General features: G+C 39.8%; 1 protein-coding gene across 1 annotated transcript in view; it reads left to right on the forward strand.

The window, feature by feature from the left end:
• MACROD2 (mono-ADP ribosylhydrolase 2) overlaps window positions 1-19,321 on the forward strand; it is an 837,487-nt gene that overhangs the window by 779,867 nt on the left and 38,299 nt on the right. The window contains exons 11-13 of the mRNA XM_063391546.1: window positions 794-862; window positions 12,614-12,676; window positions 16,010-16,069. Coding sequence (XP_063247616.1) covers window positions 794-862; window positions 12,614-12,676; window positions 16,010-16,069 — 192 coding nt within the window. The remainder of the gene's footprint in view (window positions 1-793; window positions 863-12,613; window positions 12,677-16,009; window positions 16,070-19,321) is intronic.

Consider the following 19,321-nt stretch of genomic DNA (forward strand, 5'->3'; position numbering starts at 1 on the left):
TTAACAGGCTTTCTCTGCTAGTTTGTGTCATAGCAAACAAACAGTAATGTCATAATTTATGTTAGGAGGACAGGATATTTTGCAAATATTGTAGAAAAAGTTCATAATATTTAAAGTTTAACCAACTGATATTAAACACTGTGTGCTTCAGTCCCTGTAAGGGAGATCTCACATTTAATTGGCCTCAATTACTTCTTTTACTTCTTTTCCTCCAGCTTGATATTGCCTCCTGTCTGAAAGGCTGGAATGGATTTTTTTCAACTCAAACATTTGTATCTTGTAAAGCTTTCATTTCCTTAGCCTCACTGTCAAATTTGTTTCCCTACCTTTCATTTAATTATTCATTCCAGTCTATATTCATTGGTTGTTGCGTTAAAACAGTGAATGGAGAATTGAGCTGAGAGAAAAAAAATCATTTAGTTCAGATTATTTCTCCACACTTCCATAAAGCACTATAATAAATATTGTGTTTACAACCACAAATTAAAACATTATTTGGTTGAGAGTTATGAGGTCTCTGTAGTGCTTGTGAAGCAGTTGTTTCATTATGAGCTTTCTTCACTTCTGTCCTGTGAAAGTCAGAGAAAGCCCAGTCCAGGCTGAAAGACACATATGTGTTACAAATTTCATATGAGATGATGCAATAATTAATTTAAATAACAGAAAGATAAGCATTGGGTGCTGAATGGAGTGCTGAGATAAAACATACAGTTGTGATATCACACATGGTAATGTGATACAATGAAACCATTTCCAAATAAGATATGTAATTTATAATTTTTTATGTTTAAAGAGGGCCAGCCTGCATCTCCCACAAAGAGCAAAGAAGAGCAGCCTGAGGACCTGCAGGATGATGCTGAAGGTAGGTGGTCTAAAAACTTCTCAGGGCTGTTAATCAATTCACATTTTGAGTAAAAGTTTGGTTTGAATTCTTGGGAAAAAACTGGAAAACTTTCAGTTAAGAATGCTTTTTGCAAACACTTGAAGAGTTTTTTGGCCTAGATAAAGGGATTATAAATCTTCTGAAGTATATTTCATCCTAAACTAGATTCCCAATTACAAACCCTATTTTTATGTGATGGGCTACTGATTATTACCGATACATCCTAATAAATTGCTGCTGTTCCACCTCTAACCAGTTCTGACTTTGTGTAATTAAAAAGCCCAAGTGTAATTCATGTTGCGCAGGGTTGGGTTCATAGTCTGGTTGGTTAAGTTCATCAGGTACCTGCTGCTAAACACGGAGCAATACAATCCTCCCTTAGCTTTTCTACAAGAAATTTCTGCTGTTTTCCTTTTTACAATGTTCATGTTTCTAGCCCTTACACAGTGTAGTACATCTCTCCCCACTTAGAAGTCACAGGTGATTAACGTTATGCCTACAGTGTTGTTCCTCTGAGGATACCTTCCTCCACTTGGGTCTGCTCAGGGAAGCTTGTCCATGTGTATGGATGTAAACGTGGTCTGTGTTGTTCTAAAACTGGATCAAAGTATATTTTCCTAATCTCTATCTCATTGGAAGAGTTGTTTATAAGATGCTGATATCAAAGGCTTTTTTTCAGAGTGCACAGTTTCATATTGCTTTCAGGTATGTGGAAGAGCAAAACACTCAAATGCTGAAGAAATTCCCCTCCTGTGAAATAGTTAAAAGGATGAACTTTAATCTTTAATCCATTGCAGTTCCTTATCAAGGATTCCTAATATTCCTCAAATGACACATCTAATTTTGCACCTCAACCAGTGGCCCCACAATCTTCATTCAGCATTTTGACCTAGCACTGTGCATTCAGCTCCTAAAATATTCTGACGGGGGTACAGTGCGAGTCACAAAGAGCAGAAAAGTGTTAACATCTATCATTTTAAGTAACTGCTAGTAACATGCTGTCACTAACATTGTGACTGGTTGTTATGGGCAAGTCATTAAAGCAATAGCTGTCATCACCTGGAAGGGACCCAAGAAATTTCATCTCACCTGAGCATCTTTCCTTTCATGCTGCACTGAACCCAGATTAAATTAAAATACCAATTTTATGTTTGAATTGGAGAATTCAGCGATGACATGTCTGTTTGTATGCAGGCTAAGCCACGGCTGGGATCATGGTGATCGTTTCAATGTTCCTAAACAGGCAGAACAATAGTTGGTTTATGTTAAATTCTTACCTGGAGTGTGGCTGAAAATTTTCATTGTATCAGTATCTTAAAAAAAACCTAAACAAAACAAAAGGTAGAGAGAAAGTATTGTCAAACTGTAAGGTTTTCCTTTGATTCAAAAATTAACTAATGTTGTTTCACTTTTCCTGTGGCTCTCTATACACAGTTTCCTGTTTCTCTGTGCCTATCCATTTTTCCCAGTGACCTACTGTTAACTCTGTGAAGCACAAATAAACGTGCTGGAAGGGCAAAGTAAACAGTATGGCAATAGAATTGTTGCATTACTCCTGAGCTGTAAAATGCCTGAATTCCCAGATTTTGGTGCCATACAGGAGATTTTGCTGATGTAGAATTGAAGTCTGTAAAAAGTAATCACTGCTGCTGGATTTAATATAGCTGGTGGCAGAGCCCCCATCTGGTAGACAGGAAGCAAACCTGTAATGTTTAGGATTGAAAGTTCAAATTTAGCCTTGAGAGTTGTTGTGGTGGAGAAGAGAATAGATGATTAAAGTGTTTGCTGAGGGGCCTGTGGAGAAACCTGGATCAGATTTCTTTGGCATTACCTGTGCCTCTGGAAGAGGAGACAAGAAGTTGGGATGCAGACACTGAATTCCTGTCAAGCTGCCATGTGCCTGGAGTCAGTAATGTATCACACCTGTGAGCCATTTCCATGGAAGTAAATGGGATTTGCACACATTTGTCTGAGAAGAGGATTTCGTTTCTCCTGGTCTAATTATTAGCTGTTGGTTTTGATGAATTAAAAGAACTTTTAATGGGGAGCCTTGAAGATTATGAAAGTTCTGAATATGTGACATGAACCACGAATGCATGTCTGAAAAATTTTATTTAGGTAGGGGCTTGTCTTCACTTCCAAGAAACTAGCTTTTTTTCCTTTTTAAAGGAAAAACTGAGTAGCTAATGCATCTAAACAGTCTTGAATAGAACACAATAAAGGCAAACGCTGCCTGAGTTTAACTAGGTTGAATTTCCCTTAGGGTAAAACTGAAGTGGTTTGTGGTTTGGTGTGTTTAAACTTTGGGATAGTTCACTTTAAGTACCCCAAGTTTAAAAAAAAGAAAAAAAGAAAAAGTCACCCAAAATCACACACGAAAAAGTAAACAAATATAAAAACAAATCTCCACAAAACAAACAGCAAACAGAAACCCCCAGAAGCCTAACCCCTATCTTTTATCAATAAAAGCAAGTCCAGTTTTAACACAGGATATATTTTGCTCTTGGTAACATGACCAGCTGTAAAATATTTACCAAATATTTGGGAAGAATATTTGAGATCTGGGAGGAACCCAGTGTATTTTCCTCTGCTTGGTTGTGAGTGTCCTTTTAGAGTGAAGATGGGAGTACAATTTGTGATGATAGCAGCCTCGTGTCTGCCCTCGTGGCAGTCTCTGAAATCTATTCCACTGAGTTCAGCAATATTTCTGCTGTAATATTTTTCTCCAGCTCACCAGGCTGGTTCATTGGCTCGAGGTAATGGAGCAATATCATTTCAGTGCATGTTAAAACCTCCCCAGAATATTGGGGAAAGTAAGTTCCTTTATTATTACCCTCTTTGCAATCAAGGAACAGTGACTAAGTGGCTGTATGTAAGAAGCTTGTTTTGCACTAAGCTAAAATAAACACTTGACATGCTAATGAAAGCCATCTTATACCAAACCACTAAAGTATTAATGGTGTCTGTTATTATTCTATTAGATGTATTGTTCTCCACCTCCAGACTGTTAGTAGAGAAAAGTCAGTGTGAACTGCACAGCAGATTCTTATGTCAGTGGTTGTATTCCATAGATTTTTCACTGCAGAGGTATTGTCTGTGAAAATGGATAGGATTTTACTCACAGGTTCCCTGCAGTATTTCAGGTTTGACATGTGCAAACATGCCATATAATTTTCTTTTTTGTTGGTTTTTTTTTTTCCCCTCCTGCCACTTTCCTGCATCCTGCGAGACTAAAACCAGCCAGGGATAATTTTGCCTTTCCCCCCAGTCAGGTGCATTCATTGATTGAGTGATTGTAGAGTGTCAGGTGAACAAAATATGTTTGGTACTAAACAAAACATGCATGTCTTGCTACAGTAGCTTCATAACACAGTCCTAAAGTGGTTACATAGACAAAGTGGCAGTGCTTGTCACAACATAGCCACGACTTGGCACAAATGCCACAGTCAGCCATTCTCATCCTACTTATTGTCACCAAGCAAAGGCAAACCATTTCTACAAAAGCCTAACAAAGCAAAAATCTTAAATGTCCCTTGTTTCTCTTACCTGCCTCCCCACGTGTCCTCCCATCTGTAGTGAACAGCACGGTGTGTGCAACAGGGAGAAGCAAACTCTTTCCCCTTTCCTTCTCTGTGGGATTTCTCAGATATAAAGCAGAGCCTGCCAAAGAGCTTCCCCATCCATTCCGTGCACGGTCTGTGTGAGATCAATATTGTATTAAAGATGAGTAACACATCTAGTAACAGCAGCACAAATGCCTGCTTTTTCTCTTCCTCCAGCACAGAAATAATCAATCCATGCAGCAAATCCTTGCCCTCCTTCAAGAGATGTGAATCCAAAACTGGAGCTCTGGAAGTTGTCTCACTGCAGCTTCTCTCATAAGCTGCTCCCCAGATGAGTGACCAGATTCCTCCTGATAGATTGATAGGCTGTTGGTCTCCCAGGATCACCCGTGGAAGGAGCAGGTCTTTTGGAGTTATTTGTCCAGGACATACTTTGTCTGCTTTCCGTTCACTTGGTGGGAAGGACAAGAGGTTGATGAATAAGTCAAACTACAAAGTTCAAAATGAACACAAATCACCTTTAACAGAGTTGATAGTGTTGGTTCCTTTGCCTGATGGGGTCATCACAATTTGGCCTCTTGGCTTTCAAAGGGGACATTACATGTCTGAGCGTTGTGTCAGAAATCCAGGCTCACCAGCTGGCACCTGCCTGGCTTAGTGGATGCTCTGTCCATGAGAGATGTCAGTCTGATGATTGAAGTACACAGCAGGAATAAGGCAAAATAAAACTGTGTGTTATCTCAACAACTCATTGGTCCAGCAGGTCATGGCCATTCAGTAGGATTCTCACCGAGGGGGAGACACCCTGGCTCCTCATCCCTTCTCCCAAAAACAGTTTTGTGAAATGGTAAAAAGTGCGTAGTCTTGGGACCAGGAAATAAATCTGTTTATGGCTTAATCCTCTGATTGTGAGATTAAGATATGGCTTCCCCTTCCTGCTGGTCCTTTATTTGCCATGAATTTTGCCATGCACTAGATCTCTCTCTTCATGGAGAAGGATCTAGCGTATGCACCCACCACAGTCCACGGCACTTGGCTCATGCTTCATCCCCCCAAGGTGGGCTTAGTCCTCTCTGGAGCTGGTGGGATGCACACAGTAGCTACTCTTCCTTGTCATTACACAAAGATGTTCTAAGCATCTCTTCTAAGGCTCTTCTAACACTGTGCAGGCCTGATTGTCTCTCTCTTTAAGGTATGAATTAATATTATCTAGATTTGACTTCTGATCAGTTATAATATGTTTTGCGGTTTATAGCAAGGGGTTCTTTTATCCCTTGATAAATTGTAGCTACAGTTGTACTTTGTATCCCATGGGGCAGTCATATTCTTCAGTAGATTTCGGCTCCAATCATAATCTGCTAAAAATGAACATCCAGACACATAATTATACTTCAAAAACCACAGTCATTTATTCAGCCTTAAAAGTGTTTCTTTTTATTAGGATAGCTTAGAATTTACTGTCTTCTTTTTGCCACCAAACCTAATCCTTTAATAAAATGTTAAATGGAGATAAAGTACGACAGAAGAAATTCCCTGGGAAGGATGTGTATCAAACATGTCTGTGAGACGCTTCACCTTAATGCAGATGTGTTATATTTAAAAAGTGGCAATTAACCTCCATCCACTGTGGTTGATAGCTTCTCTTTTCACTTCTGTTTTGAAGTCCACCATCTGTCCTGACTGATTACAGCTTTCAGAATACTAGGTGATCACCTTGCACTTAGCCAGGGGTAAAATAGGATGTTATCTGTATTTTCAGTTGTATTTTCTCTCTGAGCAAACATTTCTTAGAAGATTCTTTTCATCAGTGAAGTGGCTTCTGCTGTTCCATTAAATTGCTGTGCAGTGGCTGTGCAAAACTCAGGAAACGCAGCTCATTTTGGCCTCCACAGGTGATGTGCAGTCCTGTTGTGTTGGCCATTTACCCGTCTGGGTTTCTTATAGCAGCCGAATGTACGTCTGTGTAACAGCACCACAAAGACACTTGCAGTTCCTGTTTTCAATCTGAATGCTTAGGAGTAGATTGTCCTCCTTCTGAGATGAGCTAAGGTGCAAAAGACTACGTTGTTACTGGATTGACTAATGCAGCGTTGTCAGAGGAGAATTCCACCCAGTGACACACCCCAGGCACCTGTGGGGGGCTCATCTGTCAAGGAATTCATTGCTCATTTCTACGCAGGATGTGAATAACAGTAAACCGTCGGGATTATTCAGGTCCAGTGCAGGAGATGGGGCTGGTCCCTTCATTCCAAAATGCTGATGCTAAGTAGTGCATGGTTTTGTTTGCATTTTCTGAGGGGTTTTTATGAGTGTAGTCTTCTCTGTGGCTTCTCTGTCTGTTTCTTCGATTTGTGAAAAATCAAAATAGGTCTCAAGTTTTATTTTGACTGTGGCTTGGAAAAGAGGCCATGTGGCTGTCCCTTGTAGTATGTAGTTACTCAGACTTCAGACACAGAGTAGAAGTATGAACAAAGACTAAATTTCTATTGTCATGATAAAATTAGTGGGTTTATTTTGCACTTGCCCTCATGAGGTCATTTTGTTTTTCTTGGATAGGAGTAATTGTAGGGCCAGGAGTCAGGGCTTCTTTATACTGCTGTGAACTGTGCATCAACTCACAGCAGCAATTGCTGTCCTCTTTTATCCACTACCAGAACAGTGGCAATACTGTGCAGCACCTGTATTGCACAATCTGAGTCAGGGGAGAGTGAGCCCCCGTGAAAAGCCAGGTGGGCACAATGTTCCCAGCAGTGAGCTGAGACAAGTTGGCAGGCTCCTGTCTTCCCAGGGCTTAATCTGATGCTGTAGCTGTTGTTCTCTGGTCCCTCCCTAACCAGGGGGGTTATGATGAAGCTGAGTTGTCTTCTGACCCACAGAAGACTGAAGCAAGGGGAACACACATGGTGACTTCAGCAGGCTTCAGCCAAGACTCTTGTCTTTCTCAGGATGTTAAATACATTAAATACAATAGTTTTATTTTTAACCTCTGAGGTAAGCCACTCAAGCTACAGTTTTCTCATTCTTTTCCCACTCTCCTGGACAAAATGCTGCATGGAAATGAAACCCTGTTATTTATTGGACTGACAGCTTCACTGGGCTGGGCGCGTTCACAGTAGCGTGTTCAGGGCTGCATCTGCAGCGTGGTAAATTGTTGAAGCAGCACAGAGGGCAGAGTCTCATAACTCCATTAAACAATTACTGCAGATAACTCATTACTAACCCTTCTTAAAATTTACCCCAAAGGGGTTATATACAAGTAATGATTAAAACTGACCTAAATCATAATTTAATTAAAAGAAATTAAAATGAAAACTGAAAATGTTCAGCAACCTCAGGCCACCACATTAATGATTCACTTTAATGTGTTTGTAGTTCTCAAATAATGGCCTTTGTGTGTATGTGCCTCTTGGTTTCTATGTCTGATATTATTTTACCACTGGAATAGTTTGAAAATGGTTGCAGGCTGTATGATCTGAAGTGTCTATATGGATGTGCTTTCTTCTCAAATTTTAGTGGTTTCAATGAAGCCAGCATATCTACTTGTGTGCAGAGTGCAGATTAAGGCCTGTATTTTTCACTTTCTCATTAATTAGTTTCTGAGCTATACAGTAAGGACTCTCATGTCATTAGTACGATTACCATGGCAGTATTTCTGTGCTGTGAAAAAGATAGTTCAAAAGCAGTGTCCCTTGTCTGACAGATCTTGACTGTACTTGCATCTGTGGTACAAGAAGGAAGCACAGGTCAGACCAGTGGAGAGATGCCAAAGTCACTGGCCATGCAGAAAAGCAGAGGATGCTCCCAGACTTCCATGGCAGAGCCATTCAGAGATGTAACAGGATCAAACCTGGTGTCCCAGGATGTGGCACCTACACAAATATAGATGAAAGCCTCAGGTGTTGGCCCTTTGCCACTTTTATTTCTACCCTAGGAAGGAGGAGGAGGTTTGAAGAGACCTTATTCTGAACATCCTCTGGATGATATACATAAAGGTTTCCCAGTAGCAAAAACAATTTTATTATTAATAGCATCTGTGTTTGTGAGTTGAACTTGAGGATCCTTTCCAGATCAGGATATTCTGTGATTCCTTGTTGGAGGGGTAGAAATGGACTGGCTTATACTGGCTATGCAGAATTTCTTTCTTTAAATAAAAAATACAGTATCTGCAATTCTGTCTTCTTCTGAGAAATGTCTTTTGCACCAGTTTTTGGGGCACTGACTTCAGCCTCATCTCCAAGTGTGTCGCCAGCTGCTTGTGAAGAAAGGTGCTGCTGAAGAGGAGTAGGTGTGCGAGCAGACCTAGCACTTCCTCAGCTCTGAAACAGGAAGAGCCAAGAGGCCAGCAGGCGATTAATATTTTTGACTTGCCGTGCTTGTCACAAGAACAGTGGAAGATTTAAGAAGCCACATGTTTCCAGGCTCTTGCAGAGAAAATGTGAAGGATACCAAAACCTGCTCCAAGGGTTTGTTCCCTGACCTTTCATCGGGATCTTGTCCCAGCCCTCTTCTGATGGCTGGCTTATTATTTATCCTACTATCTGCTTCATCTGGGGGCTGCCACTGCAGCTGACACCTCACTGTGCAGGCTAAATGCCTCTCCATAACAGAGAGTGGGCAGGCACTCCTGGAGAATCTTCTTCTCTGGTGGAGTTAGAAGTGCCACTTACTCTGCCAGCTTGCTGAGCATGCTGATTGATCCTTGTTTAGCCTCTTTTCTACCAAATATATCATTTGGGGAAGGGAAATGGACTTTCTTGATGACCCCAAAGAAAATGCCAAGAGAAGACAGCAAGAACCTGTGAGGCAGTAGTCAACTTGGCAAGTGAAAGCAGAATATATGGACAGAAGAAGGTATTTTAGTGCCTGATGTGCTTGTTTTGTTTGTACAGTGCTATTGTAATCCTCAAACTTCTGTTTTTTAGAACTGACTGTCATGCCAGGGGGAAAGAAACAGATGTTCCCATTTGTTCTTGTGATGTGGCTCAAAATCATTTACATTTTCTGGCCTAAAATGACACAACATGTCCTTTGCCACTTCTTGTATCTCCTTTGGAGTGAGTGACAGATTGCTGTTCAATTACTAGTGAGTAACAGCAAGTATTGTGAGGACAGCTTCCACCTAAAGGAAATGCAATCACTGATTGCTGCAGTAGTGGGAAGGGATGGCAGATCCTGTAGAAGCCATCCAGTGGAAAAGACATTTTTATTATAAATAATGTCATGGGGAAGACTCAAGGAAAATGTACTGGCTCTGGCTTTTCTGCCTGGAGTAAAGGAGAGCCAGGGGTGAATAAAAATATGGTGGAAAAATTGTCTCACTACTCTTGTAAAATATATTTCCAGCTCTTTGCCTTGAGGACGTGCTCCTTAAAGCCGTTCCATTTGCTCTGCACCCGGTTCCAGTGGAGAGCAATAACTGCAACACGACTCTTCATCAGTCAAAGGCACTCAGTGAGAGACTCATTAGAAGAGTTTTTTTAAAGTGGAAAAACCTGTTAGTCAAAGACTTTGGGATTAGTCACTTCTCCACTCTAGAGTTTGCTTTCTTGTCAGTGTATTCAAGCCCTGCTTCTTCCCTTTCTCACAAGATAAATAGATTCTCCAAGCCAAGCAGAGCTTAACCATTCCTTCTGCAAGTCATTTGTCCAGTCTTAATTTTTAGCATTTTCATTTTTCTGTTTCTGCCAAAGTCACTTGCCAGGCACAACACTTACTGGCAGTACACTGATCAAGATGAATTCTCATGTCATGATCCAGTCACTCTATTGGATTGGGTCAGAGTGCTAGAGGGGAAGTTTCTGCCTAAAGTCTTTTACATTTTTCTTTCTAAAGGAACAAAATGAAGTGAAAACATGTTGAGAATCCTGTAATTTATGTTCTATCAGTCTAATTCTAAACAGGGACTGTCCAGTGAAATAATATATTTAGGATTGAGAAAATGTGGTTTATCTGATAATCTGCTGGACCAGATGATCATTTAAACTTTCTCTTGTAGTTTAAGTTTTCTCTGAGTGACTCGAGCAAGAGATACAGTTCCTTGGCAATAAATATGAATGAACCCTTGAAATACTTGGTTTTAGTCAAATAAGTTGTGGTTATAGTCATAAAAATGGATGTAGAAACAAGTATCATATGGAAACAAAGTTTTAAATTTTGAATGCAGTAAGGTAAATGGCTGGAATTAATTTCAGTGATATATCAGTAGTTACATTTATGCCTGACCTGCCTCTTCTAGTTGTAAAGTTCTTTCTGCATAGAGTAAAAGATGTTACACTTGACCATGACTGAATCCTTGAAGCTTTGGCCCAGCTCCTTTTACAGTGATGCAATAAACTCTTTTGGCCTGACCTACTGGTAAAGATTTCCCAGTGCTTCTGCACTGCTGTTACATGATTCTCTTTATTTATGAATTGCTTGCTGCATAGTTTGATGGCACCAAGCCTGTGTTTCTTTAAAGAGAAAAGGGGTGGGGCAGAGAAAAGTTTAGCTAACTTTCTATTTTGCATGTGGTCCCCCTGTTGTGCGTGGACAGGCAGAACAGTGACTTTGAAAACAATACCTTTTGATTTCAAGTCAGGGAAAGAAAAACCCCGCAGGTTTTGTCACCCCGTTTGGTCATCCACATAACACAATCTTTTACAGGTTAGAGCTCACTAATGTGCTAAGAAATAGCTATGGCAAGTCATCCATTAAGGTTAGGATTCAGACAGAGTTACCAGGAGGGCAGTAAGCTCAAGTCCCTGCTGATGGCCATCAGCCACACCCTGCCCACCTCTCTTCTCTCAGGTGAGGGGTGTCAAGTTCCTGCGCCCTCTCCTCTCCTCCTGAGAGCAGCTCTGTGCAGGGCCAGCCTTGGAAATAATTCTCCACTAGTCCCATCTGCTGGATGCCAGGAAGAATTGCCGGCTGGAAGGAGGGAAAGCATGGTACCTCAGCCTTTGAATATCAGCTGGGTGCAGTGTGCCACCAGATGTACATCTTCCCGTGGAAAATACATGCTCGCTGTTTTCCTTCCATCCACCTAATCATATTTGGACCCCTGCTATTTCCATCACCAGATTCTGTGTGTTAAATAAAAGCAAGGTGGCCGACACAGGGAACTTTAGCTGTGTTGCTTTAGAGAAGCTGTAATCAGAAAACCCAGCAGCCAGCAAAGATCACAGCAAAAAAAAAAAAAAGATGTGTATCATTATCCAGACATTTCCAGGCCTGGGAATGAATTTCCCTTCTCGCAGTGCATATGCTCAGCAATCAACTTTTCAAATACCTCATTAAGGCTGGTACTCAACTGTTCTTGTGGTGCTGCAAAGAAGAGAGCACGGCCATGGCATCCAATCCTGCATGCAGATCTGCAGCCTCTCATGTTATTATGAAGCTAAAAGAGCCTTTTCCATCCCTGGAAACAGAGAATTCCGGATATATTTCTAGTCAAGGCAAGCAAAGTTTAAGAGGCCTATAGATATTTTTCAGGGTATTACCCATTCTCAGTGGTTATTTGCTGTTTGGTACCTGCCTTCCAAAAGGGATCTGGAAGATAGAAAATGGGTGATACATGTGAAGTAGTGAAGAAAATTGGGAATGAATGTGAATGTAAAAAGGGGGAAAATTCATTCAGTCCTAGCAATCTTACTTTGGTTTGTTGTGCTCCCTTCATTACAGCCATTTGTGATACATTTTTATACTTTAAGTAGCATTGTGGCTTGTGCTTTAAAATTCAATTCATTTGACTCTTACCTTCCAGAGGCATTGAAGTAAGTTCTGCAGGTCAGAAACACAGCCACTTCAAGGATCCTGTTGAAATGTTGCAGGAGGAAAATAATCCTAGGAGAAAACCTCTTTATAAAATACATAGAAGTTCAAGCAACAATTTAATTTATTGCAGACTGTGCTTAGGGAAACATCCCTTTATTTGGTATTGTTATTTCCATTGGGCCTATTGAGATAAAATCTATAACCCGCATTTTGAGATATAAAAACATTACTGGTTTAAATGGAACTGGTCCTGTTGGCAGTTTTTTCAGCTTACCTTTACATCTCTCCTTTTTTCTCACAGCAGTCTGCTGTAAATTAGCAGTTTGTGCTAAATTGGTTGCAATTAATATTGCACCGCTCCAGTTACCAATAAAAAGATGTATCATAAATAATTTTTATGTGTTTTTCTCAATAGGTGGTGATGGCGCAGTGGATAAGCAAAACACCGATGAAAGTAAGACCCAGAGCCAAGAAGCAGGTTTGTGCCCAGCTCCTTAAAGGCCTCTCTCAGGTTTTATCCACTTTGGGGAACAATACCTTAGTGCTTTTGAAGGGGAATGTTTGTACATTTTCACCAGATGTCTTGAGCATTTCTCCCATTAGAGACTGAATCTTCATTCATTAATGAATGTGTGAAAGTGCAGGAATGCAGACCCCTCTCCAGTTTACCAGCTCTATGTTCTCCCTTTAAGGTGCCTAATCTAGCTAATCCTCCCACAAGGAATAGTATAATTATATATAAAATAATTTTTTTTCCCATCTGCATAGAATAGGAATGAGGGAAAGAAATTTGGGGAAGGAAGAAGCAAGCAGCAGGCTCCTTCTGATGAAAACTCCTGAATATTTTTAAAGGGTATTTTCAAATTTTAAAAAAATTGCCTACACAAGTCACTGTGGTTATGAAGACTTAAATCCATAGAGAAAAATATTGCATATGCTGTGAGTGAATGTCAGAGTTCACAAGTGGTGGATTTTGCAGATGGCATGCTTATAAATTATTGTGAGTTCAGTATGTTGGCATACAGGGTAGCTCCATTCTCACAAAAGATTTTTTTTTCTGTTTATCGTTGTACTTTTCATGCTGCACAACTCTGTCTCTTGCAAGAGACAGCTACGAATTGACAGAATAAATTAGCTGCCAAAAGACCTGAAGTGGCAATCAAAATGTCTGTCCATTCCCTTATTTCTTAAGTATTTCTTTAACTGTAGTATTACACATAGCACACTGCTTTTCTCATTTGGTTAGGAGTTTTTTTTGTAATGCAGAATGTTCCCTAGGCATATTTAAACCAGAGAGTAAAAGGGTTTTCTTTGGAATTTCTTGAGCTGAAGGTGCCAGTCAGCAAACACAGCAGATAAATTAGGAACCCTGGATTCCTGACTCACCTGATTTGCTTCCTGTGTTGTGGTAGTGAGAAGTCCATTGAATGAGGGTCTCTTTTAGTCCTGTGCATTGGCCACTGTGTGGGTAGAAGGGCAGCTTTTCTGCCTGCCTCCCACAGGTCACTGTTCACAGCTGAGTGTTGACATCGGATGTTGCCTGTACGTGCTTGAAGTCCTTCTGTGTTTCATGTCCTTTTTGTCACCTCTTCTGCGTGTCCTAATGCGGGGCAGGCAGTGGGAGGTGGAGCCAGAAGCAAACAGTATTAATGAATAAAATAGATACCCATGGACCTCAGCACCCTTTATCCGCCCCAAGATAAGTGCATGGTGGTGTTTTGTAAGTGTGGGAGAGCAACCATGTATCCTTCCCTGTTTTTTTCACTTCCATCTAGTTGTCTTTTAAACAGTCCAAGGGGACCAGGGAGAAAAATGAGTGATTCCATGTGAATTGAGATTGTTTTGAATCTCTGACTAGACTGGGGCATATCTTTTTCCAAGCAATTTTCCAAACTTGTAACTTTACCAAGTATTGCTTGACTGCTAGCTCACCTGAGAGCTAATACTGCTTGGAGCTCCTGCCTCCAGTTACAAAGGTTCCTGTTAAACCTGATTATAGCATCTGCAGATGCCCAATGCAGCCCACTGTGCTTGTCAGTGACAGTCACTCAAATGGGGTGAGTATTTCAGTTTGACTGAATAAAATACTCTTGTTTTTTTCCCAAGAGAATTAAGGAATATTTACCTCTTGAAACTACTGCTTTGCTACTGTAGGTGTTTTAAATGCTCTGTGCTTTTCCCAAAACTCCTTGTTATGACCTGTTGCAATATAAGCTGTCAGAGCTGGTTTATCAGAGCTGTGATACACATTCTTTTGCTATCTTGTATTGGTACTCATGTTTCATTATTCTTGTGAAGAGTGTCAAAGAAAAGATCCAGACATTTGAGGTCCCAGATCCAGAAAATGTCATACTTTAGGAACGCTGTTTAGGTACACGCCTAAACATAATGTCATTCCCACTCACAGCCCAATAGTCACCTCTTGGCCATGGGCAGATGGTGTTGCAGAAAAAAATTATTTGGCTTAGCAATTTTCCCTCCTGGTTTACATAGAGACAGGAACAGAGAGGGCCACAATTACCTCAAGTTAATTAAATCCACTTAGTGAGTCTCTGCTGCTTTCTGCTCTGTGCATTGCGGAGACAAAGCATCACCAGGAACTTTGAGGTTGCTGCTTTTGCACCCTTTCTTGACCTGATCTTCCAAGGTACACAGCTGTATGCCTAGAAGATTTCTAAACACAAATGACCACTGTTAGGAGCAATCCCATCAAATGTTAAAGTTATTTGCATTGTCTAAACCAAAAGGCATAAACTTCCTCTGAGTGTGACAAATCATATACTTGGAGACTGTGAAAGAAAATGTAGGACAAAAAATGGATGCTCTAGTCTTACTTGGCCCATTACATAAAGATTTATATATTCTCGTAGTGAAAAATATCATGATATTATAGAGAAAATAATGTATTTTAAAGAAAAGTATACTAGGGGAAAAAACAGTAATACTCTGAAAAGAGTGAAAATTTTCAACTGTGTGGGGTTTTTTAAAAGTCTGGCCTCCAGTCTGTCATCAATGAGCTCCACAGTTAACACACGGAAAGACAACATGGCAGGTGGTTCTGAGCTCTTGTTTCAACCTAGTTAAAAGTACTAGATGGCCATACAAGGAAAAAAATTGTCAGAACCATTGATGAAAAGTCTTTTGAAAGAGATGAAAGTCTAGAAATTAAAAGGAAAGCTTATAAAGATTTAAGAACTATAAAAATTAGCAAGAAAAATCAACAGTGAAATTGAAAACATTTTATTAAGTTCAGGTACCAGTTGTATCTATAAACTACAATAGTTTTACCTGTGTGCTCTACTATTAAAAAAACCTCCATACTGCAGATTTTTAGGGTCTTTCTAATTTCAGGCCTGATTCATGAAAGCTTCTATTTTCAGGAAAGCATTTGCATCTAATCATTTGGATTCCAGTGGGATTCATGGACATGATTCAAGTTAAGAATGACTTAATTGTTTTTTCTCAAAATATATGGATTAAATTTAAAAAAAGAAATCTCAGAGCAAACAGAACACCAGCCTCCCCATGAAACCAATAGCTGTTCCTCTCTCTATATTATGAGAAATTAAAATACAGATTTGATCTGGCTGTATTGGAATGTTGTTTTACATCTTGCTTAGGGAAGATGATCAGACCAGTAACAGTCAGTGAGTGGATGGAAGCCATGAGTTTAAATGCAAATGAAATTGAGATCCAGTATCTTGTCTCAACAAGGTGTAACACTTTTTTTGCAGTAAAGTGGTTCATCAGTTTTCTGTTCAATGTTAATGTTTAATGAATAATTTCTCTTTCATTTCCTTTGCTCTTATAGGGGAAACAAAACCTGTAGCCAGCCTATCATCAGAAGATGTTGAGCTGAGTGAGAATAAAGGTAGAGATTGGAAATTGTGTTTTGAAATATCCCATCCCAAGAGGACATTTCATTAAACTGTTTTTTCCTTTGTCTGGAAATAGCCAAAAATCACAGTTAAACAATATAGAAATAGGTAAATGCTTGGGTTTTCATTTACAAAAGTCTTTGTAATGTAGTTAAGCATGCACATCTATCTCAGCAATATCAGCTCCCTGTTCAGTGCTCTCCTGATGCAGGAAAAGAAAAAAGCAATAGCTATAAACACATCAGGAGGAGACAAGAGGAGATGAAGTCATAATAGAGAGGCAGAAAGTAATGTTTATCTTGTGCAGACTGTGCTGGGCACTCAGATCATTTAGTGTGTAATAAATATTTAAAAGTGTCACCGGGCCAAATGACAGGGAGTTTAGGAAACAAGAGGGATTATCTAATTTAAATGTTTCAAGCTGAGATTTTTCCTGTGGAGTTGGTTTACCAACAGATAGAAACCAGTGCACAGCTGTATTGTTTTTGATATTCCTGTAATAATCATGCTATTAATTGCTTGTGCTCATCTTCGTTTTTTAGCATTTTTGTGGGGGTACATCAGGAAAAAGCCCAGGTGATATACAAAATGTCTGCTACTGCTAATCCAAAACAGGAGTTATGCTATCTGTAAGAAATACAATCCATCAGTATGGCCTTCAAGAAAGACTAATAGAAATTTTTCATGCATTTTACTGAGATAACATAATTATTAACGTCCATTAACTTATTTATTTTAAAAGATTTAATGTTTCATTCAGCATTGCTACTTGACTCTCTAGTCATTTTTCTAGATAAGTGTGACAGGGTGTGAGATCCTGCCCTTTTGTTCCAAAGGCACATGCGGGACAGCCCACATACTTACCTGATTATGAGTTCAAAGCCTTATGCAGGTTGATTTAAGTGCTCTTTTAACAGATTGATTGATCCTGCAAGGGAAAAAAAAGAACCACAAATCTTTGCTGGAGCACTGGCTGTTGCTTTTGATACGTCAGAAATTGAAGTCGTGGCAAGGGTAGTGGAAGGCAGAACTAGCGATGGATTCAATCCCAGCGTGGTGATTGCCTGCCATTAATTTCTCTTGTTTTGCTGACATTTGGCCTGTTCATGTATTCTGCATCTCAAAAACTCCCCATTTTGTGTGTTTCAAAATGTGAGGGTCACAGTGAGGCTTTGGGTTTGGATTTTCCTTTTCTGTCTGCAGTCAGCTGACAATCCCAACAAATAGGTATTGCTCTGAGTGCCTGTTCCTGGCTAAGAAGATGACTGTCTTCCCAGTGTAAGCCCTCCAGGTTTTTATACTGTTGCATTAAGAAGTCTCTTCTTAGGAAAGAAATCATCTTTGTGTGATAAGTCTCACTTCTAATATAATGTATTAAGGGTATATATAGTGTTTCCCCCTCTTCTTTTTAGAGGCTGACAGAAGAGATAGTGCCCTGAGAGATCCAAAGTGCATTATCTCTTTGATGTCCTACCTCCCCTCTTAAGAAAGATGGGAAGCATCTGGTGGGGAAAAAGGAGCGAGACAAACTCTCCTTCATAGATTTTGTTTATAAAACTGTCCAAGTTGAAGAAAAGAAAGAAAGGCTAAGACCGTGTTTTCATATTTGCCTGCTAGTTTTTTTAATGGGAACAAGAATTTTGAACAGCAAGGCCACCATGGACCAGGCCATGGGTTTAATCCTTTTTTCCATTGGTAGACTTTCAGCTTTGCAGATTTTTACTGTGAGGGTGCTGAGGCATTGCCAGGGATTGCCCAGAGCAACCTGGTGTGGAAGGTGTCCCTGCTGGGAGGTTGCAATGAAATGATCTTCAAGATCCCTTCCAACCCAAACCACTCTGTGATTCTTCAAGGTTTCTGTAATTTCAGATTTTGAGGTTTGGGGTTTTTTTTTAAATAAATACTACTGTTATAGAAAAAGTGCTTTTTTTGGGTTTTTTTTAGAAATGGTACTTCTACAAAATCCTGGCATTTCTGAAAACACCTGATGCTCCCAAAATAAATTCCAGCTTTCAAATTGTTTGCCCACTGAGTTAACATGGCTAAAACCTCCAGGTTCTGGAACATACTCATTTGTCTAGTTTATCTTCAATTAAATGAACAGAACATAAAGTATTTAGAGAAATTATGTTTTCCTTTCACCTAATTACTTTAAAATATTTATGGCAAATAAGTCCAGCTGCACATTCCCAAAATGCATAGTTTAAATCATTCAGAATGGGAAGTTTCCTGCTATGAAAGTTTAAGTCTTTCAAATTCCAGCTCACTTGTGAGTGCACCAAAACAAGAATTTTGAGTCCAATTAGAGCTGACCAGCAGTTTTTCTGCTTTTTTTCCCCTCCTTATTTTTCTGGGATTAGAATACAGCAAACACATTGACACAGTTATGTATTGCTCTAAAATGTGGTGATATTCAAAACAGAGCACATCTATCTCAGCTACTATGAAGATTTAGTATTTTTCTTGTGAGTGAGTCCTCTTTATCATTTTTTAAAAAGAAAAAGAGGGAGGATGGGAACATGAAAGGAATTTTCATGATAAGAGTGGGGGACAGTACAGGAGTTGCATTTCTAGGGGCTTCTATTAAAATGAAAACCTCCTGTGAGACTGCAAATCTCATATTAATTTAAAAGTAGATGTCTTCTTTTACCATAGGAGAGATACTGTCCAGGAAAAAAAGTCCACACAAGCCCAGTTTGCACATGGCCCTTGAGGAAACTGAATTTTTTGAGTGTTCATCTGTTTACCATTAAAAACTTACATGCTTAACTATGATCTCTTGGGGGAGGGATGACATCTCCAGGCAGCACCTTCTCAAGTGCTTCATTACTGTGCATATGGAAGTAGCTCCTTTATATACGGCATATTTCAAGTGAGAGATGCTTCTTTCTATGAAGTGGAAGGGCAGAACAAAGTGATTAAAGTAATTAATGTTTATGCAGCAGATAAAGGGCATATCAGGCAGGCTGCACTCAGTCTGGTTATGTCTGTCTGCACAAGACTGTGCTGGGGCCACAAACTGATTTTAAGTTGACCATGTGTAGATTGGATTGAGCCTGTGTTCATGTTTTGTTAACGAGAGTATGCGTACATGCACGTTTGTGTGACAGACAGTATTCTGCATCTTCATCTCAGTTGCCTTTTCTACCAATTACTATTTAACTCAATTTAATGATTAGAGTTTCTGGCAGGAAAATGTAAAAAGGAACTGGATTTAGTACAGGTGAAGCATAACTCCCTACTGT

This window comes from Prinia subflava, chromosome 2 (genome assembly GCF_021018805.1).
Source record: "Prinia subflava isolate CZ2003 ecotype Zambia chromosome 2, Cam_Psub_1.2, whole genome shotgun sequence".
Classification (NCBI taxonomy): Eukaryota; Metazoa; Chordata; class Aves; order Passeriformes; family Cisticolidae; genus Prinia; species Prinia subflava.